This window comes from Dipodomys spectabilis, unplaced genomic scaffold, assembly GCF_019054845.1.
Source record: "Dipodomys spectabilis isolate Male_0828 unplaced genomic scaffold, ASM1905484v1 ptg000264l, whole genome shotgun sequence".
NCBI lineage: Eukaryota > Metazoa > Chordata > Mammalia > Rodentia > Heteromyidae > Dipodomys > Dipodomys spectabilis.
Genome location: NW_024870941.1, coordinates 1,343,843 through 1,367,639, shown reverse-complemented (window position 1 = coordinate 1,367,639; position 23,797 = coordinate 1,343,843). Strand labels below are relative to the sequence as shown.

Below are 23,797 nucleotides of genomic sequence, written 5' to 3'. Positions count from 1 at the left end.
CCTTTAGACAACTACTTAAAGATAATAAAAATATTTAAAACAAACTGGGCAGATACCCCTTCAGCCCACTCTCCTGGAGTTGTTACAGAGTGGGATCAAGTATTGAGATTGACTGAGTTTGACTAGCAGCTAGAATTAATAACTACTTCATTAACCTGTGACCTCCTTGGTGAAAGATAATGCTCTTTCATCTTTGTATTATGTTCATTTTTTTGGTGTGATTTATTAGTTGAACAGTTATTGAGCACCTGTCATATGCTACTATTCTGGGTGTTGAGTGTCTAAACAAATCAGAATGTCTCTGTCTAGTGGAAGAGAGGAGGAGATGTTCATCATATCATCAAGCTAGAAAGTAATTGTAGTGAGAAACTAGAAGGTGCTACAAAAGAAAAATTGGAGGTGCAGAGTGAATAATGGAGGGAGCTGATGGAGTGTGAGGAGGGCACTAAGCCAGGACCTCTCAGAGGAATGACATTCATTGGATGCTTATGTTGTACAAGGGAATAACTCAAACAGGACTAGGAAGTAAGTGCCATCAGGCCCACTTAATTCATGAGGAAACTGAAGCTTAGAGAGCCAGAACAGCTTGCCAACATGCCACACCTAGCAAGAAACGGGAGAAGAGGCTAGCTGAGTTTGGAACGGCTGCTTTGTACTTGTTTTCTACCTGACATATAATGTGGCTCAACAAATACATAGTGAATGTTCCATATTAGCTGGATAGGGACCAAGTTTCTTGGGAAGTGTCCTGAAAATGGCTGTTAAATATTCACTAATCATGAATAGTCATGAATGAGTCATGAATCCCACTTGTATAATCTGTGGGATGCTTTGGGTTGTTCCCTGATGTGGGCCTTGGCTTAGCAGTATTGGGATAAACTCAGATCCCTCCAGACCCATTAGGGTTTTGCACTCACAAACCAGTGTAGTGTACTCAAGGTTTTGGTTAGCTTGTGTGGGCAGTGCTATGGCATTCAATTCTTTGAAAAGAGTTAGATGAGTAAAACAGTAGTGTTGCATATCTTTCCATGATTCGTGCTCAGTGGAATCCAAACTTCCCATCCAAGGGCTTTTGGCTTCATCTAGAAGCCACAAGAGGTCAAAGTTTGGTATCTTGTTTCCCAATGTGCTTTCCTCATTTTCTTGTTTTCTCACAGTGCTTAAGTGACAGAAAACTCATGTGATGCTCTTTCAAGACTTAAGAAGCGTTTTTATATTTGTGGTTGGAAATTTCCAGCCACCCACCTTCCCCAAGTAATTTGAAAGAGGGCTATGAATTGTGTATTATTTTTACAGAGTTCCTTCATTATTGGTTGGTAAACAATGTAACTAAAAGAGAAATTGGTTTTGAATAGCAATTTTTTTTTTTTTTGTGCAAGCTGTTTAGTTTAAAAATTGCTTTAGGAATTTGTCTTTTACTTGTCACTGCTGTGGATGAAGACATTTTAAAATAACAAAACAAAATTCAGAATCTGAATTTTTCTTTTAGACCAAGAAGAGATCTTCCAAGCCATTTGTTTTCCGTGTTGTTTCTAAGTTTTGTAGTGTTAATGTTATTAACCTAGGAAACATACTGACTTCAGTAGTCTCTTCAAACCTCTTCATGCCTTCCTTCTCTCTTTTTGCTAATATGTGCTTAAAATAGCTAATAGTTTATTGAACACTGAGGAGAAATCAAAGTACATTAATTTTTTGACTTTTCTTTCCAATAGTAGAGCCTAATACCCTTTTCCCTTCTGAATGTAGACTATGTTTAGTAACTCCTTTCTAATGAATGAAATGCAGAACTGATGTCACATGATTTCCAAGGTTAGTTCATAATCGACACTTTTCCTTGTCATACAACCTGAAGATGCTCTGGCAGCCCCATACAGGGAAGCCTTATGAAGAGCCAACATTGTGTTGCCAGCCACGTGAACGTACCAGCAGGTCTGCTCACCCTAGGTAGCCCTTCAGGTGACCACATCCCTGTCTGGCATCTTAACCCCAGTGTTTCTGAGAGACCCTATGTTAGTTAGGGTATAAATGAGGCTACCAGCCATAGAATGTGTGCCCTTCCAACAATGGCATTCATGTACATGAACATCACAAGTCAGTGTATCTACTTTTCTCTAAAGGCAGAAGAGAACTAAGTGAGCCGGGTGGCTCTGGTGGCTCACACCTGTAATCCTAGCTAGTTGGGAGTCTGAAAATGAAAGAATTGTAGTTTGAGGTCACCTGTGGCAGAAAAGTTGGCAAGATCCCTTCTTGACTCATAGCTGGGTACATCTGTTATCCTAAGCTATGTAGGAGCTGAGAAAAGTCCATGAGACTCCATCTCCAGGGAGGGGTTTGGATGTGATGGCATGTCTTTTCATCCCAGCAACAACAGGATGACTAAAGGTCAAAGTGGGAAAGTGCAGTCCAGGCTCAGGCCTGGACAGAAAATAAGAACCTATCTCAGAAATGATCAGTACAAAACAGAGCAGGAAACATGACTTAGCTGTGGAGAACCTGCCAAGCAAGAGCAAGACCCTGAGCTCTACTTACCGTCCCCACACACAAAAAAGTGATACAACAGTGTACTCTGTAAAGTGGAACAAATCATATATTAAGCATGATGGACTGCATTTGTTTTTCTACCAAATCTTTTAGGTAAATTGAAAATATTAACATGTTAGGACTTAGACATATGAATACATTTTTTCTGCAAATCTCCCTCTTCTATGTTAGAGTATATGTCTGTGTGTTTCTTGTCCCAAAATGACTTTTTTTTATTATTGTATGATGACTTTCTTATAATTTTTGCCAAGATATATTTTGAGTAAATGTTAGCTTATTAATAACACATGGTACTCCCTAAAAATTGTTAGTCTGAAAGTTGGGGATCTTTAAACCCTTTCATTTTTGTGGGAGGAAACTGACAGTGTGTGTCATCTGAAGACAAGTGAACAGTGCAGAAGTCTTCTTTCTAAAGTCTTCTTTCTAAAGTACAGCAAGGCCCTTACGGGATCATAGCTGTTTCACTGCAGGCAAGAAAGCCCTGGGCTTTTCAGCCTGTTTTTCTTTTTCCCCTCTTGCTCTCTTCTAGTTAGAATTATGTAATAAGTAGTTTTATAAGAGAGCATTTGTGCTTCTTCAAAGAAAATTATTGTGTGGTGTTCTCTCCACGTTTTCATTTTGTTAAATTAATTCTATTTTAAGAAATAACTCACTGTGTAGAGAAATCCATGATTTCTAAGGTTGAAGTAAAATTTGTCAGTAGATAGGAAACAAACAACTCATTTCAGTTACTTTTCTAAACATTTTTTTAAAATTTTAAAGTAGAGTATGCAGTTGGTTGTAACAGTTAATAATTAAATCTGATGCTTTACCATGACATGTAATGCTAATTTTAATCCTATGATTTTCACTGAGGTGAGAAATTTCTTTAACAATATTAGATAAGGGTTAAAATACATTAGGATTTTAATAGAGAGAGATGTGCAAAAGTAAAATGTCAAAAGTAAAAACCCATAGAAAACCAGTTTGTCTTTGTTTAGCAAACTGTACCATTTTGCTGTTTCCTAAATTTGTGAAAATAAAAGGTTTGTTGTTGTTTGTAAAGACACATTTGCAAAACAAGCTTCACCAAAGGCTTTCAATAAAAATACTATGATGGGGATTGGATCTGAGTCTGAACAGGTTTTCTTAGGCCTTCAGGCAGTATGCATTCTTATGGGTTGATTATTGCTCCTTAAGAACTCAAAATGCTGGAATTAAGAGCTCCATGCAGGATGGAGCTCCATCCAGAGGGAGTATTTTTATCCAAGAAAATACAAGTCAGATTCTATCCCCACAGATAAAACTGGAAGGATCCAAAAGAATACCTTTGGAAAACCAATTTTTTTTAATCTTAAAACTCTGTTTTTAAAGAAGTTCTTTTGTTGTTGTTTTCATTGGCTCAAACATTGCACTATTGCTTTATTTTAAATAAAATTGTGATCACTTCTTCTATGACCAGTAGTTTGTAATTTTTTTAAATTTCAAAATGGTGAAAAGAAGCATAAGAACATGTTTCTCTGCCTCAATGGGTCCATTTTGAAAGATAATAAATGATAAATAAAAACTACCATGTTTTAAATTATTATTTGCCTGTGGAATCCATTGTGATTTCCAGTCCTTCTCCATCAATCCTTTTTATTATTTACAATGAAGATTCAGGTTTAAGACTATCTGTGGAAACTCCAACTACTGCCTTTCAGTCTGAGCCTTTAGCTGGAGATACAACTGCCCTGTTCAGGAGGGGAACTAAGTTGTTACCGATTCTGAGGTGTTCATCACTGGAGGGTCAGTGTCACATCACAGATCACTTAGAAGGTGACAGAAAATGTTCAGCCAGTTTGTTGCTAGTTTTGCAAACAACAGGGTTTCTTAGATCTTCTGTATCTCAAGCAGTTGATCAGATGCGTTTTTTTTTTCCACTATGTGGAGAATAATTTGTATTGGGAGGAGCGTGGCGATTAGGGGCCTCTGGAACATCTAGGAATACTTTTTCTCCTTGGCATTTTCTGTGGGTTTTTCCTGGTTGTGATAGTGCAGTGAGTTGTTGATATGTTTACTCTAAACAATTCCAGTGAACTTAAAAGAGGAAAATGTTAATGAGCCACATTTCTTCCTAATTTATCTTGTATGTATTCTGAGCCACAGACACTGTGTGGAGCTCCAAGCACATCTGTGCTCTGTGACCTTTGTTCTCATACTTGTCTGTACTGAAATGTGATCTCAAATCTAGCAAGAACAGTTTTTCACAAGTTCCTTCCCTTCTCACGACCTCAGTTTTCTGTAATGAAATGGTGATGATGATTCCTCTTCTGTCCATTCATACAATGGTGGTTGTGAATGAGATAAAGAAATACACTGTACATACCCCCACAGAGGGTTCATGGTCAAGCAAATACAGCATTTCCCCAGCAACTGAAACCAGAAAGACCTGTTTCCTTTTGAGCTGGGCACCCAGAGGTGGCAGGGATCTTGTCTTTAGATTCAGCTGTCTCCTCTGTGATCCTGACATTTTGTGCATATAGACCTCTAAATAATCTCAGAACAACAGACCTCTGAATTTTAAATTTTACAGCTGGTATCAGTGGTTCATTCCTGTAATTCCAGCTACTTGGAAGGCTTAGAATGGGAGGATCATGGTTCCAGGCCAGCCCAGACAAAAAATTCAATGAGACTCCCATTTCAGTGAAAAAAGCCGGGCATGGTGACACACACTAATTATCCCTGCCACAGCAAGAAGCCTAAAAACAAATAGGAGGATCATGGTCTAAGCTTGTGCTTAGGCAGGAAGTGAGATTAAAAAAAAAACAGTACAGTTGGGTGCTGGTGTAATCCTAGCTACTCATGAGTCTGAGATCTGAGGTTCATGGTGTGAAGCCATTCCAGACAGGAAAGTCCATGAGACCCTTATTTTCAGTTAACTACCCAAAAGGCCAGAAGTAAGAGCTGTGACTCAAGTGGTAGAACACTAGCTTTGAGCAGAAAGTTGGACTGGAAGTATGGCTTAAGCAGTAAAGTACTAGCAGAACAAACAAGCTGAGTAAGTAAGAGGCTCTTAAGTTCAAAACCAGTATCACCAAAAACTATATAATCAGTGCGAAAAAGGGCTAGAGGTGTGGCTTGGGAACAGTACTTGTCTAGTACACATGAGGCACTAAATCCAAACCCCAGAATCTCTCCCTCAAAAAAAAGTTACAAAACAGAAATTTCAGTCAACTGCTTATTTTTAGAATGCCTGGAATTTGAGGTCAGAACCACTCATTTATATAAGTAATACATTAGAAGGTAATATATTACAATATATTCAAATAACATACAAAATACATACATGATTTAAATAGATCATTAATTGGAAATGTATGCTTTAAAATGCCTTACTGACAGGGATGGATGGTCACAGAGTTTGGAGAGCACCAGCCTTGACTGTATGTTTTGTCCAGGCCCTGTCCTAGATCACCTCATTTACCAGGATGAGAACCCAGTGAGCTTTCATTTTATCTCTGATCCTTTTGTACATTATTTGTAAACCAAGAAGCTAATGCTTCGAATTAAGGGGTACACCCAAAGTTTCAGGGTTACCCTAAATAGCCTTTGTTTCCTAATGTAAGAGCTTGATAGAGGTTGATGAATTAGTAGTAAAGTGTGGGGCCACATATTATCAATAAAACCTGTTTATAAGAAGGTTTGCCAGAGCTGGGAAGGTGGCTAGAATGCTTGCCTTGCATGCATGAAGCCCTGGGTTCGATTCCTCAGCACCACATGAGCAGAAAAAGCCAGAAGTGGCGCTGTGGCTCAAGTGGTTGAGCACTAGCCTTGAGCTCAAGAGCTGAGGGACAGCACCCAAGCCTAGAGTTCAGGTCCCAGGACCGACAAAAGAAGAAAAAGAAGGTTTGCCTCTGTCTATGGATAGTCATCTGAGAGGCTGACACGGGTAGAACTGGCGGTCTCCTTGCTAGTTGTTGTAGAGACCAGACACAGCATTGTCATTGCCTACAGAGACACCAGCAATTCAGAATATGCATCCCCTCTTGCTGCTGGCAGCCCAGTGATGAAGCTGAGAGAGAGGACATTTCTACTGTGCCCAAGGATGCTGGTCAGGTGTGGATTAAAGGCTGAGTAACAGCAGTTTGGAACTCTGCAGGTGTTTCTATGGCTCTGTGTTAGGTGATAGATTTGACAGGGCTTCATAAATGTGAGTCTTCATGCTGAGTTTCTAGATCTGCCCTGTGGTCTGGGGCAGATTCTTGTAGAGGTTTGGTAAGGATTTTGAAAGAAGAAACCCACATTAAATGGCCTTGAGGAATTAAAGGAATGAATCATCCAGAATGACACAGAGAAAGGCAGTTTAAAAATGTACAGAGGGCTTTGTTCCCCCAAAGGACTTTGTCTTCATTCCTAACATGACCTATGCTGTGAGGGGTTGTAGGCACAGATAAGAAAATGGAGGCTGGGAGAACTGAAATGACTTATTTATCATCTAGTAACTGTTGTGTCCAAACTAGTAAGTGTTGTATCCAAGGAAATGAATTCACCCTCACTTCCCTATTACATGGTTACCATTCCTGGGAAATGACTATAAAGTTAAAACAAAGTTGTCAGAATCACAAGATGAGTGGCGCTGATTTTGTAATAAGGATCTGAACCCCAGTCTGATGACAGAAGAAATAGAGGACAGTGCTTATAACATGTACTTACCTCATTCTCAGTACTAGAGAGTACTCCTACCCCCAGATACTGCCTTTATGAATATCTTTCCAACAATAAGGTGATAGCAGTTAAAAAAAAAAAGCTTGGGTATATAAATTTGGGGTGGGGGAAATCTCTGAGCAATCTGAAAGTCTCTGAGTATAGGGATTATCAGCTAATTTGTATAGTTTATTATTTAACAGTACTAAACACTGTTAAAATAAGATACATTTCTATTAGACCAGGCTTGGTGACTCAACCTATATAATCTCATCTACTCCGGAGGCAGAGATCATAGTTTAAGGCCACCCAGGTAAAAAGTAAGATCCCATCTCAAATAAATCAAGGTGAAAGGTATATAATCTGTAATCTCAGCGGTGTGGGAAGCTCAAAGAAGAAGCTAGCTAGGCAAAAACAGGAGCCCCTATACATAACTTAAAGCAAAAATGGCTAGAAGCATAGCTCAAGTAAGAGAACACTTGCTGAGGCTCTGAGTTCAAAGGACAGCACTACAGAAAATAAGTATTTGTATTGAATTTCTTGATCTTTGTTAGTGGGAGCAAAGCAAACTTTGCTGTAATACTTTTTTTTAAAGTGAGAGTGAAGTGAAACTGTGTTTGCATTGGGGACAGAGTTTTGTTGAGATACACTCAGTTTATGTGAGCTTATTTTAAGGAAATGGGATTAGAAAAGAGGAAAGGAAATATAATTTTCTGTCTCTTTACTGGATGTATAGTTAGTTACATGAATGATTTGTAATTTTAAAAACAAATAGAATTAAATTTTTAAATGATAAGTGCTGCAAAGTATGAGCTATAAGAGCTATAAGGAGCTATAAAAGCACTATTGCTTTCCCTTCATCCCAGTACTGGAACTTCTGACACATAGGAAGTCACCTTGTTGTTGGAGTTACAGCTGATTGTGGTTTTTGTGCCTGGCACATGGCTGAGGGAAAGAGGACTTGTTCCAGGAGAACCATTCCCTGAAGTGAGCATCTTATTGAAGGCTCACTGTGTGCTGAGCCCAGCACTGGCCATAGAATATATCACAAGTCCAGTAAAACTGAGTGTTTCAGCATTTCTAGACATGAAGGAGGGGGAAGGGTTCCGCTATATTTTACCTTGAACTAGGTAGGCGGAGCCTTGGAACGATGGTGGAGCTCGTGGACAGGAGAACTTTGGGTTGGCTGTATGACCAGAATATTAGCATATATATCCAAGCTTTTCTCCTTAAGATGTTCCTGAGCTCGTTGAGATAGATGATAAACATATGTCCCTGTGGACTGTTGGCACACAAGAGGACTTGCGTAAAGACCCTGAAGGGAGACCAGGGTCCAGGAAAGAAATGGGAAGATACAGAAGTGAATCAAGTTACTTTGGACAAAAGGACTGGGCTAGGCATTTTCTGAAACTGGATGGCTTTTCTCACCTGCTTCCCATAATAGCCCCATCAAGTAGGTATTACAGCTAAGAAAGCAGAGCCAGAGATGATACATAAATTACCCTCACCTAAAATTTGATCCAAAATTATCCTATATTTCCTAGAATCCTCTGAAAATATTAGGATACTGTCAGTTCCATTAGCATTAGAACTAAAGTTCTAATTTCATCTCAAGGTAGATGAAATTAATAAAAGTATTTTTCGAGATTGACTATAAATTTTATAGATTTGTACCATTTTACATATGAAGTCAAGGCCCTATAGAGTGATAGACTTAGTTTAATGTCACACAAGGCCCTTTGATACCACAGCAGGGATTCTGATCTATGCCTCTGTTTCCCCAGGCCTGTACTTTCTCTTCCACCCATCTGCCTCAGTCAGGTTCCTCTGTGCCTGGAGATGAGCTGTGATGGTTGCCCTGCAGGTCTTCCCTGTAACATTCACCAAGTGGAAATGAGTCAGTGTCTCTTAGAATAGCTTTTTTTGTCCTTCCAAAAGAGCTTGCATATTCATTATGGTGCCTTTATCTCTTAGCAATGACTGGGACAGGCATTGTTTTATAGATGCAGAGACTAAAGTCCCTGAGAGGTAGTCCTCGGACCAGGGTAACATGATAGATGGCTAGAGTTGTGCTCCTTCCCTTGGAAGTGGTTGAAATGAACATCTTTGTTCATTGGCCTCCAGAGGCAGAGAAGAGTGTTGGGGGAGATTGTTGATGATGAGTGTCTCCAGTGGTGCTTTATTGGTCCATACAGAGGCTTGGAGCTGGCTGCCGCAGTGTGCAAGGTCAGACATGTGCTTCCTGTCTCATCAGCTGTTGTGTCTTGCCTTTTGTTTTCCTGTGCTGCCTCTCTGCATGTAACCAGAGCTGCATTTTTATCTTTTTTTTTTTTTTCATCTCAGCCTGAAATGCTGCCAACCACTGCAGGCCCCATGCATTTTTAATGTAGTGATGATTAGGAGGCCATTGGGGTCTCATTTCATTCGACTGCTAGAGATGTTTCTTTCCCAGCTTGTTCCTAGTCTGGGCTCCTTTCTGTTTCACAGATACTCATTGTCTCTTAGCACTTACTAAGGATGTAATAAAGTGAAATTTCTAAAACCTTGATTTTCTGAATAGCTAAGAGATTTCAGAAGGGAGGTATTTCTCAACTTTCTGAAAAAGAAATTAATTCCAAGTCAACAGATATTTACTGAGTCCTGACTTTTGTAGTGTAGCTCACTGGAAAATTCGACAGGGGGTATTTGTTGATGGGGATGCAGAAGTGAACCAAGGTGACTCTTCCTCTCATGGTCTGGTGACAGGGAAAAATGAAAACATGTATAAATACATTACCTGGGAGCCATTAAGTGCAGAAGATTGTAAGCAGGGATTATTTCTAACCAAGGGGGAAGACTTGATTAGGAAAGAAGTGCTGGTTTGAAGTCAGTCTTTAAAGACAGGACTTCGAACCCCTGTTGTCACTGTATTTGATTCCGGTGGCCTGCATCTTGTATATACATTTTTCTAATTTGGAGAGGGAAGGGAAATAACAAAATGCTGAAACAAGGATACAGATTGACCCATTTTAACAATGAGATATACAAGACACTATGTTGAAAACAAACTTTACAAGTTGTGGGGAAGAGCTGGGAGGTGGGAAGGAAGGGATGGTAAGGGAAAAACAAAGGAGGGGGTAACAGTGCTCAATAGGAAATGTAGTCATTACCTTACTCATACAACTGTAACCCCCTGTACAGTATCTTTACAATTATATATATATATATATATATTATACATACGACAGGACTTCAAAAAATACTCTGTCCATTATTTGGTCCAGTAAATGCTGTGCCCCATACAAGTGCATGCTTCTCTGTATACCATAGCAAAGGAGAAGGGAAATGAAGAAATAAAGATGGATCTCCCTTTACATGGCCAAGAAGAACAGTACTGCTTTTCTGATGTCTATAAAGATTGGGATACCCTGGGTATTTTTGATGAGTGGTAATGTTAGCAAGGAGGTTGGTGAGTGGTTGTCAGACTTCAGGTGTATTTTAAAAATGGAGGCCCCATAATTTGTCACTGGATTGCACTGGATTGCATCTGGGGCATGAGAAATAAAAATGAAATATGATTTAATGTTTTTCAGCGTTATAGCTTCAAGAATGTAACTTGATATTAACTGACCAAGGGAAGGGATTGTGGATAAAGGGTTGAGAAAGTCAATCAAGGATTTGTTGTAGACATATTAAGACTGAACATTGTTACCAGGCACCCAAGTGGAGATACTTAATCAGTAATTTGAGGGTTATTTGTTTTTTGGTTTTTTTGGTGTTTTGTTTTGTTTTATGGAGATGGGTGTTGATTGTTCTCAGGGCCCTGTGCTTACCAGGCAGACACACTACCACTTAAGCTTTACTTCCAGTCCTATTGGTTTTGTTATTTTCTGGTAAGATCTCATACTTCTGCCTCAGACCAGACTTGGACTGTGATCCCCCTACCTATACCTCACAGGTATAGACAGTGTGCTTGCTTAGCTTGGCCTCAAACTATGACTCTCTTTCTGCCCCTCAATAGATAGTTAATATTTAATATTAAATAATATTTAAGTCCGTATTTCAGGATTGGGCTCTGGGCTTGCAATATCCATTTTAGAGTTGTCAGCTAACAGAAAGTGTTTAAGTCAATAAGACTTAAGTGAGATCCAAGGGAGTAATCATGGGTAGAGAAGAATAAAGTACCAAAGACAAGCCTGAGGGGAAGGTCAGAAAGATGAAGAGCTATCAACAACAATGGAGGGTGGTGGTGGGGAGCTAGGAGGACAGCCAAGTGAAGGAGGATTTGTATGGAGTTAGCTGTTGTTATTTGTGGAACATTCACTGTTGAGAACATCTTACATACTTAGTGTCAACTCAACACCACATTCCTTTACCATAGACCTTAGCCTCATCTTATAGACTGGAAAGCAAGAACTTAGGGGAAGAGAAACAACCGTGATCCTCAGATCTCAGCCTCCTGAGTAGCTAGGATTACAGGTGTGAGCCACTGGTGCCCAGCCCAAATCTAATATTTAAGAATATATACTCTTAAATATTTAAGAAAATCTTAAATGTTTAAAACGACATGGGGCCTGGGAAGGTGGCCCAGTGGTAGAGCGCTTGCCTTGCATGCATGAGGCCCTGGGTTCTATTCCTCAGCACCACATAAGCAGAAAAAGCCAGAAGTGGCGCTCTGGCTCAAGTGGTAGAGCGCTAGCCTTTAGCTGAAGAGCTGAAGGACAGTGCCCAGGACCAGAGTTCGGGCCCCACAACTGACAAAAGAAAAAAAAAAGACAAGAAAAAGAGCTGAAGAGCTAAATTCTGTGAAAGGGAAACCCTTCAAAAAAGTGGAGTAAGACACCTGGATGTGTTGGCACACAAACTTAGGAACCTGAAGCAGGAGGATTACAATCTGAGGCCAGCCAGCTTGGTCTGTCATGAGGAAAGGGAGAAAAAAAAAAAACCTTCAGTTTGCTAACTGCTGGGCATGTGTAATAAATAGTTGATGCAATTTCTCTTCTCTTTTCTTTTGAGAGTTTCAGTGATCAATGTTCAGTATAATTATTCATTGTGAAATAATAGCTTACACTCCTTCTCATCTTCTCTTTTCAGACCATGTACAAAATGAAGAAAACTATGCACAAGTTCTTGATAAATTTGGGAGTAATTTTTTAAGTCGGGACAACCCCGATCTTGGCACTGCTTTTGTCAAGTTTTCTACTCTTACAAAGGAACTGTCCACACTGCTGAAAAATCTGGTAAGTCTTCTCATATGTGATGGGAGAGACTTATAGCCTGACCGAGCCTAGGGTCTCACAGAGAACCAGCTCATTGCTTTCCTGTTAGCCCTCAATGCTGGAGGCAAAAAGAAAATGAAAATAGAAGACTGTCTAGTCCATTTAGGAGGGTTACGAGTTTTACACATACGTATATATGAAGTTTCTAAGCTCTATACCTATATCACAGCAGATAGCAGAGTAGAGTTATTGTATCTGAACTTTTTTTTTAAGATAACCTTTTCCTCTTTTTCTCCCCTGTTTCCTCACTCCTCTTTCTCTCTCTGTACTATCTGTACATCCAGCTTCTTATGCGCTGGTTGTTTTTGAGGAAGAGTTCCTGCCCAGATATATGCCTGGATTGAGAGCCTCCTATTTTTTTCTTCCTGTTGTAGCTGGGAATAGCCAAGTATACCACACCCACCTTCTTTTTATGGAGATGGAGACTTTTGAACTTTTCTAAAGCTGCCCTGGCACCATGATCCTCCCTATCCCAGCCTCCCAAATAGCTAGAATTTCAGAAGTGAGTCACTGGCACTTAGATAACTTTGATTTTTGATTAAAAGGTGGCAATTTCTGGGTTGAACATAGATAGCAACATACTTTGCAACTGTTGCATCTCACTTGTGTGAAGATAACCACACATTGGTTCTTGCCTTACAAATAATGAAAGTCCTTCAACTCCACAAGGAGAAAAAAATTTTTTTTGAGATTTCAGGAACCTATGGTCTCAGAGGTTGAAGACAGGTAGAATATATAAAAGGCAGGAATCCTGGAGACATGGACTTGAAAATGCTGATTTGGAGATGGAGGGTAGAGAATTTGGCTGGGCATTGCCATGTTGTTCCATACTCTCCCCCACCTCACGCTATGCTCACACATGGAAAGGTGTATTCTGGGTAACACCACTTGGCTGATAATGTGAATTGATTGATGTTTGGGTGAAAGTATTTCTCTTAAGAACTTTTGTACTTCTTTGTGATTTGGTTTAATCAAGTCTCCATCTAAGTCTCAAGCAATCAGGTGAAGGATGAAAGGAGGTCCAGTAGTACCAAAGAAACGATTCATTATCCTACTTTTCCTCAGTCCTACTCTGGGGAGGAGGCCTTGTTACCCCTTCCTTTTCTCCCATTCTTCACACCTAGCACGTTTATCTCCTTTAAGGATCAGATTCTAAGCTCAAATGCCCTTACCCTGAGTCACATATGTATCAGATAAGTTTCTGTCACCTTAGGTATAACCTTATCATAAATCCATTTGCCATTAATACCTTTCAGGTGTAGACATATATTTGAAAAATACAGCTGCCTTTCCAATCTTATTAACCTGAATATTTGCTGAATATTTGACCAGTCAAAATACTTTTTCTTATATTAGTAATTTATGTGTATGTATCTATCTTCTGAACAGTTTAATTACACTTTTCAAATTTATGCCCATGAATCAATGTTGTGTAGTAAACCAGCTGACCTGAAAGAAAATAATGTTGAATATAGAAATATTTTTTCATTTCAAAAACTTGAGAAAGGATAATTTTGAACATAGAACCAGTTGTTCCCACACTTTTTGGTTTAACAGATCATGATGTGTGAATTTGAATCTCTTTTATTTAGAAAAGGGCCCATCTCATTTCCTCTTCCTTCTGAGTATGACTTGCCTTTCTGCCTGTGAGGTTGTTCAGAGGGTGGGAGGTAGGAGAAAGGAAGTAAAAGAAGTCTCAGACACTTTGGTAATAACCAACAAAAGACTCAGGAAGTTCTTCTTTTCTCTGAGCTAGGTATGTCATAAGGGTTATCTTGATCCTTTCCAGGACACTACATGTATTTGTCTTAACTCAAAAGTCAATAACCCTAGGTTTCTGCATCTACTCCACACTTTGGTGGACCATGGGTTGCTATTCCAGTCAAGCAAGCAGTCAGAGGTTGTATTTGTTTTAATACATTTGCAGGCAACTGATAGCTATTGAAGATCTTTGAACCAGGCAATATGGTGGGTGCCGTGTATAGTAGATTTAACCATTTATACACTGTTAGCAAGTAGACTTGAACCTAATCATCTGCCTCTGTTCTTACCCACTCAGTTTTTGAATCCCAGTTCTTTTTAGCTAGCTTTAGCTTTAGGTGGATCACTTTATTTCTCTAAACTTAATTTCCTTATCTGTAAAAAGAACTAACAATCTTGTCTTTATTGCTCTGTTTTTGTTGTTGTTTTAGCCATACTAGGTTTTGAACTCAGGATCTTACACTTGCAAATCAGGCCTTCTTCATCTTTTTTGCTTATGTGGTGCTGAGGAATTGAACCCAGGGCCTCAGGCATGCAAGGCAAGCGCTCTACCACTGAGCCACCTTCCCAGCATAGGCCTTCTACATCTTGAGCCACAACCTCAACCCATTTTGCTTTATGTATTTTTGAAATAGGCTAGCTTAGATCATAACTGTATTTATGCTTTCCCTGTAGCTGGGGATAGTAAGTGCATTCCACCATACTCAGCTTTAATGGTTAAGATGGGGTCACTCCAAATTTTTTTGTCCAAATTGGTCTCCAAGCACTTTAGCCTCTTAGAGCCTACCTAGCTAAACACAGAAAAATGACTTATTTCCTCAGTTGCCCCACTCCACCTCTTTTTCTTGAGGTCTTTAAAACGAATTTTCCTTCCTACAACTTTGAGGTAGAAAGGATTTGCACATTGCCGACCTGCCTGAGGCATCCTTTCCTATCTCAGTGCAGTAAACTTTGCTCTGTAGCTACAGAGGAACACCTCTTCCTGAGACCTATGCACAAGACATATCTACAAGAAAAATGACGTGCATGAAAAACTGGGTAGAATTTTAAGCAAGTTCTGTACTCTAGTCACTTGTCAGTTTCTTAATTTTTATTAAGAAAATTGGGGAAATGCTTGCTGCTAGAGGATGCTGGGTGCAAAGGAACCTTCTGTTGTATTTTTCAGTTTTTTTCTTTTGCTGCCAGTACTAGGGCTTGAACTCAGGACCTAGGTACTGATCTCTTAGCTTTCTCATCCAGGCTGGCACTTTAACATTTTAGTCCAGCTCTACTTCCAGCTTTTTGCTGTTAATTGGAGATAAGAGTCTCACAGACTTTCCTGCCTAGGATGGCTTTGAACCATGATCCTTAAGGTCTCAGACTCATGAGTAGCTAGGATTACTGAAGTGAGCCACAAGCGCAAAGCTTATTTTTCAACATTTTGTGAGTATTGGTTTTTTATTTTTTCAAAATAAAAATTTTTAAATAAGTGTAAGCCATCAAGTTCTAGTCCAGAAGGAAACATAAGGACATGTTTAGTATAATGGTAGGTGAAAATTTCATTATAAAACAAATGTACAGAGCAAAAGTCAAACTCTCTTACTCTGGTATGCCAATCCTTAACTCACTTCCTTTGTGCTTTGTTAGGTCTTGCTAACAGGCTTCTCTTCTTCAAGACCTTGTTGTGGTCGCTGTTTTGCAAGAATGGAGATTACTGTTTACTCCTAAAAGTGAATGTCTTAATATTTATCGAAAGGAAATAAGAGGTTCTTTTCTTTCTTGGTGTTGCTGTTTTCTTTTACTTTTCCTTTTTTTTTTTTTGCCGGTCGTGGGACCTGAACTCTGTGCCTGGGCACTGTCCCCTCACCTCTTCAGCTCAAGGCTAGTGCTCTACCATTTGAGCCACAGTGCCACTTGTGGCTTTTTCTGCTTGTGTGGTGTTGAGGAATGGAACACAGAGCCTCGTGCATGCAAGGCAAGCACTCTACCACTGAGCCACCTTCCCAACCCTGTTTTCTCTTCCTTTTTTCTTGTTTGTTGGTTTGTCTTAGAGAGGGCAAGGGGGCAGCACAGAAATTGTGGTACAAAGTGTAAAAGACTGTAGCAGTGGTACTCACTTGACATTATATTGAAAGTGCACGATACAACTTACAGGTGGGGATAAGAAGGAAAAACTGGGTGAAAGTGAGGGAAGGGGTGACACTGTTCAAAAAGAAATGTACTCTTTACCTGACTTATTTAACTGCAACCCCTCTGCCCATCACCTTTACAATAACATTAAAAATGCATTAAAATTTTTAAAAAGAATATTCAATTAAAGTACCACTAAAGCCATTGGAAATTTTAAAAGAAAGATTAAAACACAAAGTGAATGTCTTGGAAATGCTGCCTCTTAGTGGTGAGAAGCCAGAGCGATGTGGATATGATCTATTTCACTGTTACTTTTAGTGTATCTGTGACCTGGACTTGAATTTAAGGAGACCTGGGTATAAAGAATTATTCAGCAGCTTCTTATCCATGTGACTTTGGCAGCTTTCTTGGACAACTTCTAAATCTTGCTTTCTTGGTGTTAATCATCCCTTCTTGCCATATTTACTCCACGTCCATTTAGATTTTTGGGGTGTTTCTCCAGGGCCACTCTTACTCTACAGGAGATTCCACAGTTAGATCAGTGGCCTTGTCCTCTTGAAGTTCTCATTCTGATAGCCTTTTAGAACTGGGATATTTGTGAAGTACCACATAATACTTAGTTGACATTAAATACTTAATAGACAGTTAACTTTCTTAAAAAGTAATTTGATATATTGCTCTAGTTAGCTTGCCAATCTCTACTCCTCCTTGCTCTGGTTACAGGTGTATCCAAATGAAAGCCAGCACCAAACATGCAAGCTGTCATTCTTGGCATATACTGTATTCCAAGCTTCGTGTTCTGGTGCAGTCCTCCTACTGGGGAGCCCTTTAGCACTGAATGTGTTAATATCAAAGCCTTTCTTTTACAATAAAACTTCCTTAATAATAAAAAGTAAGATGTAGAATGCACTTGTGTTCAGCATAAGTGTTTTTATTGTTCATTTGCTTGTATGATGTCAATATTATGTTCTTTTATTTTAACCAGTGAAAGAAAAGGCATAAAATAATTGCTTGCTGAACAGTACTGTCTGGGCCTTCTTTGTTCCCAGCATCAAACCATCATTGCCTGTGATCTCAGCAAAGAAGTTAAGAAGTCAATAGAGAGAATTATATCCATTTAATTTTCCTGAACCACAAAATGGGACAGGAAAGGAGTAAATGGATAGACTGAAATAGGTTTTCAACAGGCAGATAAAACCATTTAAATGCCATGCCTGTTAAGAGTCACAATGTAGCAGTGGTTTTAGAAAATATTTGTGAAACCTTTCTTAATATATAGAAAATAGAGGAGTTTTAGTCTAGCCAGAACTCCTGATACATCTGGTTTCCTCTGTGCCCTACACCTGTGTATAGCTCTGGAGCTTGCCTGCAAGCCTAGTGTCTTCTAACAGTTGGAGGGCAGTTATTGCTTCACAGCTATGGGAACAAAGCAAAGATTTCTCCAGCTGCAGGGCATTTCCTGTTTAGTTTCTCCTGCAGAATCTTGTGGTTTGGGTTAAGAAATTTTTTTTAAGTTTCTTCTTTTCTTTCCCCTCAAATGAGAATAGCTAGAAAATGGTCATGTTGGATCTAGAATTTTGTCAAGTAGATAATATCTCACATTCTTTTGAAATACTAAAATAATGTGGAGAGAGTGGCTGTACTCAATGGTATACTGAACTCTAATATATTTTTTTAATCCTTCTCTTGCTGCAACATTACAATCAGAAGGGTTTCAGTGTTTGGTGCATCAGAATCCTGACATGTTTCACTACCAGTTAGTATTGTGGGTTGTTTTATGTAGTGAGACCTCTTTATGTGGGAGAGCAAGAGGGGAAGGGTCTTGTTTTTTTTTTTCTTCTGTTTTAGAAGTTACACATGCTCACTGTAAAAAATTAGAAATATTTAAAAAATTTAATAAAGATAATTGCATAATTCTAGGTTCTGTTAAGATTTGAAAATTCCTTTGAAAATAATTTATAGATTTACACAAACAGTAATTATGTACATATGTATCTGTGTGTACACTAAATTGATATTCATTCTTGTCCTTTGCAGATATAAATAAAGATATATATGTATAAATATATATATCACCCATTTCATGGTCTTCTATCTAAAATTCTTGAGGTTAGACATTGAGAAGTCAGTGTGTATTTTTTTATGAGGGTAACAAGTTGTTATATGTACCCTGTTATCTGATACATCGCATTTTATATAATACATTCCAGTGACTTCTTTGGCCCCTGCTTATGATTAAACACGATTTTATCTCTCCTGTTTGAATGTTCATGTGAAGTCGGATGAGTCAGATACCATGGAGAATCTCACCTCAAGTCAGAGTTTACCCAACCAAATGGATCAGGCCAGATCAGGTTTTGGTACCAGAAGAATTTTTAAAAATAAAAGAAAAAGAACGAACTGTGTGTGTGTGTGTGTGTGTGTGTGTGTGTGTGTGTGTGTGTGTGTGTGTGTGTGTGTGTGTGTGTGTGTGTGTGTGTGTGTGTAGTGTCTAATACTATAAGAGTTTTTGAGGTGTGGTAGTTCTCAATAACCATATACATAAAGCTTAAAAAATCATTTTAACAGACTACATATTATTTCTTGAATTTTATTCCTAACTAATGAGTTGGATTTTACCTGCTTCATTCAGTCCAGTGTTCCTTATTAGGTAAATGTATCCAATGTATAGAAATCCTAGGTTATCCCAGACTGAATTTAAAAGTAGTTCATCCCAAATTTTAAAAAATTCTTATAAGATTTTTATTCATCATATTTCAAAAGGGGGGGTCCAAATGATCCATTTTTAATTAGGATTGAATCTTCAACCTATAGAGGTATTAATCCTCTAAAAAAAATTGCACGTGTGGTATGAGCATGTGTCTAGTGTTCTTCTACATGAGACACAGAACTGTATTTTTTTGTTATTAAAAGAAATTTAATAACCTTAATTAAAAATTCTTAACAGCAATTCGATCACAGGCCTTGTTGACTGGAAGCAACTCCATGGGGTGGCATCCTTTGGGATGTGATCAAACCCAGTCTGGGACATGAATAGCCACATGGCAAGGAGCTACCTGGAAGTTACTTTAATACAATATCAAAGATCCATGAGGATTTTTTTTAAAGTTTTCTTAAAAAGCTGCTGATACAGTATACAGAGTTTTAACCTTTTTTGTTTTTCACATAAAATACATTTTTCTTAAATGTTCTCTGTACATCAGTGGCTTCTGATCGGGTGAATTATTGCAGAGGGCTGGGGTCTGCAGACTTTTCCTGGGTGTGCAGAGCCAGGCCCCGCATGGTGGCACCTGCAGTGCCCACGGGAAGCAGGCCCTCCGGCCAACAAGAGACTTCCGTGGAGGAGAGGGCTAGGACTTCTGGCCAAAAGGGTCACTTCTATGGAGCTGGCCACTGGGGGTGCCCTGGGGGAGGAGAAGCTATTACCCAGGCTACAAATAGCAAAGTCATATATGGGCCTTCTGGGCAATGTGGTAAGGAGTGCCCTTCTGGAAATTTCCCCAGTATCCTGCTCTGGGACAGCAAGTTGGAGAGAGATCAGGATTAAACAGTGTCTGACAGTAAGAACCAAGAATCTCTTGTTATTATAAAACCAGCCAACAGTGGTGGGCCAGAATAGGAGCCAGACCCTTATCAACCTCTCCAAGCCTCCTGTAATTGACTGAATGTGCAGAACAGTTCTACTAATGCTGCTTATTTGATGGAGAATTGTATCCTGAAGTTGTCAGCAGACCTGAGCTTAGGGCCCATTCTTATTCCCTGAGCTACTGGCCAGAAACACAATCTGGTGACAACCACCAATTTCCAATTGTTGTGGGCACAAGGGAAGCAAGGACCAGAGCAAGCTCACAGTGATCCACAGGATACCTGCTTTGAGAATTGCCAGGAATGACCACCACACTTGGGTCTCTGCAAGAGTTGGACATCTGGTTGACCTCACCAGAGTTCTCTCAGTCCTTTGATCCACATCTGCCAGGGAGAGAGGCTGATTCTCAAGGAAAGACTTCCATGTTAAAAGAGAACTGCTATACCCCCATTCTCTACCCCCACCCCATATCCACAGACAGGATGATAGTACTATGTGACAGCAAAAAATGAGCAAGAGACAATGACTTTGAGGATCAGAGATGCATTTGGCAGCAAATTGCAGACTCCTTATTTCTAGACACTGACCTCAGACTGCCCTTACACCGTCTCCTAGGGATGCTGGCCCAAAGGCATCTATCCCTGAAGGTACAGAACTGTATTTTGAAAATAGGAGACTTAGGTTTTAGAACTCTGAATCTATGTGAAGGGAAAGAAGGAGAAGAGGGAGAAGCAATAGACACTAGTCAGTTGTTAATGGAGTTTCAACAGCCATAAGAGAGGATTGAATTATAATGAGAATGGCACTGGAATGCTCTCTGGAATCCTTAATATTTATCAATATCTTTTTTTTTTTAAGCCAGGTATGGTGATTCATGCCTGTAATCCCAACTACTCATGAGGATAAGATAGGGAAGATAAGTGGTTTAAGGCTGGAGCAAAAAAAACTTCAATAGAAAAAGCTGGGCAAGGAGAACCATACCTATTACCCGTCAACATTAGGAAACATAAATAGGAGGATTGAGGTCTAGGCTGGCTCAGAGATAAACATAAGAGCCTATCTCAAACATAAAGGAAGGCTAGAGGCATAGTTGAAGGAGCATAGCTCAATAGGTAAAGTACCTGCCTAACCAAATGTGAGGCTCTGAATTCATACCCTCAACACCACCCAAAAGGAGGTACATAGTTCTCCCAGCTATTCAACGTCTGAGCAGTACAACACTCTATCTCAAAGGGAAAAAAAGAAAAAAAAGGCATCTCACCCTCAGAGCCTTAAAACAGATAAGGAAATCATTATTTTTATGTTCAACTTTTGCTTATACAAATTTAATAATAGTGTTTATAGTGCCCTAGCTCTGTGCCAAGCACTGTTTTAAATTAGAATGGACTAAGGTGTGCTGTGGTAATAAATTAGGTACCACTTCCCCATGGCTTATTCTGCTAGTTCTGGAGGGCTTGGGAGTCTGGTTCATAGATTAACAATAAGTCAGGCGCTGAGGCACATGGAGGCTTTCCTTCTCTGTTTGGTCTGGCTATGGACTCAGAGGAGACTGAGGACTTTTTGTGGCTTTCTGGATATTTTAGTTCTTGGCTCCACCTAGCTGCAATAGACCAGAAAATGGAAGAGAAAGAATCAACATCTGGTGAGCGTTACTGTCTGCTGTCTGTACCTCGGCCATGTGTATATGTGGCACATTTACTCACAGCAGCCTGTACCTCGGCCATGTGTATATGTGGCACATTTACTCACAGCAGCCTATCAGGCTTTGCTGGTTTACAGAAGGAAAAAAAAACTTAGTTACAAGTTTAGGTATAAGAGCCAATGCTAGAATCTAGAAGTCTACATTAGAGAACACTGTATTGCCTCATGTATGAGCCTCTTCTCATGGACACAGGCTTACTGGTAAACTTGTATTACATTGAACAACAAAGCAGTGGTACAAATGTTGCAAAGACAAGGTTAAAGCTGCTTTGAGACTTTCTGTCTTCATTCTAGAAGCCTCCAGAGTTGTTTTTCCTAGCCCAAATCTGGAGGTGCATTGTGGAAAGCAAATCCAGATGTTTTCATTAGCTCAAAAAATTCCTGTCATTCTGCTCCACATCTGCTCGTTGGACCCCCTCGCACTCCTCCTTCCATCCCATTTTCCATTCCAGGCCTTTTGTCCTGATTCTCCCATTCTTCCTGGCTCTGTCTTGAACTGGTTTTGGATTTCTCTGCAGATGGCACCTCTGTCTCTCCTTACCTCCTCATTCCATTGCCCTCAGACGGAGCTGCTTACTCTAGCCCAGTGGTTGGGAGGCCCTTTCTCCTGATCTCATGGTAGCCAGCCCTGGCACCACAGATTAGTAAGGGGAGCGTGGCTGAGTTTCAGGCTCCACTTGTACATGCTAGATGTGTGCTTTGAACTACCTGCTTGCTGCACACTGTACAGTGGCAGTGCCTTGCAGAAGGCATTGCCTGGGAACGAGGGTATCAGAGTGGGAGGCTGAAACATATAAATCCTATGCCATGTTCTTCAATATAAGTTCTGGACTGAGAAGCAGTAATGTTTCCCATGAAATTCGCAGTCCACATTTCTGTATTCAAAGCTTAGACATCTTACACTAAGAGGAGGAAAAAAAAAAAACCCTGTTCAAATCAGTCCATAAACTTTCCTGTTGTGTAAGAAGCAGCTTTCCATTGAACCACTTTAAGAAATGCTGACTTAGATATTTGCTGAATCAGGGGATCCATTTCATTTGTTGTGCTCTTTAAATGGTATTCCATTTTACTTCTGCCCTACTAGAATTTATTTCAGTATATTATTTCTTATTTTTTTCAGGTTGTTGTTTCTTAGACTTTGTCTCTTCTTTTTATTTTAAATTCTATGGTTGTTTAAGCATTGTAAACATTTAAAATATTCTGCCTAATTCAATCTTAAGTACTGTCTTACTATATCCTCCACCAGAAATGGACCTTTTCATTGACTTATTCCTCCAGCTGTATTAAGAAAGTAGGATGCGCAGGGGGTGAGGGGGGTGGGAGGAGATTCAATTGAAAGTTCAGAGAGTTGGCAATAGTTTCGCTACTTTGAAGTTAGATATGACTGAGTTCAGATCTCTGCTCCGCTGCTTCCCAGGTTAGGTAGGTCACCAGAGACAGATTTGTTCATTGTTGCTGAAGTCTTCATACAAAAGGCACCATTGCTCTGAGACTAAGTAATTAATAATTATCTATGAAACTGTTCTCTTCAGCTTGCATAGATTTTCCTTAGTAAGTAGAAACATTAAATAGCATTAACCAGTACTTGAAACACTGTATAGAGAGTCAGGTGAGTTTTGAAGCCAGTATTTAAAAAGAAAAGCATATCCAGGCTCAGTGATGGGGGGTGACTCTCACTTTTCTGTGATGCTTATACACAATACTTTGAAAGTTGAAACTACCACTTAATTTTGCGGAGAAAGAGAAACCTGGGCATGGTTTAGAGCCAGAGATTTTAATTTAATAATTTCTGCCCTATAGATCCCACAGTAAGGAAACTTTTACTTGGTTTCCTGGTAGCAGATGACATCACAGCAAATCTAAGTAAATCTAAGAAGATTCTTCTGTAGCCTAGAGCCATACCTGCCACCGGGGTGAGAATCATGGTTACCATTTAGGTAGATTCTTTCAGTTATTAAAATCTCAGTGAGAATCCAGGGAAATCAGTGTAATGAAATAATAGACTAACTAAGCAGAGGGGGGCCAGACAGGCTAGGCAAGATATTAGCAGGTGGCTCTGTTAACTCATCAGTTGTTTGAAGGCATTGATGTTCACTAGAAATCATTGCCAGGCCTTCCTTTTGCATAGGAAGCCCATGTGCGTTTGTATGTTATTTTATTAAAGATCTGTAGTTGG

At 39.5% G+C, this 23,797-nt stretch overlaps 1 protein-coding gene across 2 annotated transcripts in view; it reads left to right on the top strand.

The window, feature by feature from the left end:
• The window catches only part of Asap1 (ArfGAP with SH3 domain, ankyrin repeat and PH domain 1), a 262,146-nt gene that overhangs the window by 134,537 nt on the left and 103,812 nt on the right, over window positions 1-23,797 (top strand). For both annotated transcript variants that reach the window (XM_042699919.1, XM_042699918.1), the window contains exon 4: window positions 12,280-12,425. In XM_042699919.1, the coding sequence (XP_042555853.1) occupies window positions 12,280-12,425 (146 nt within the window). The remainder of the gene's footprint in view (window positions 1-12,279; window positions 12,426-23,797) is intronic.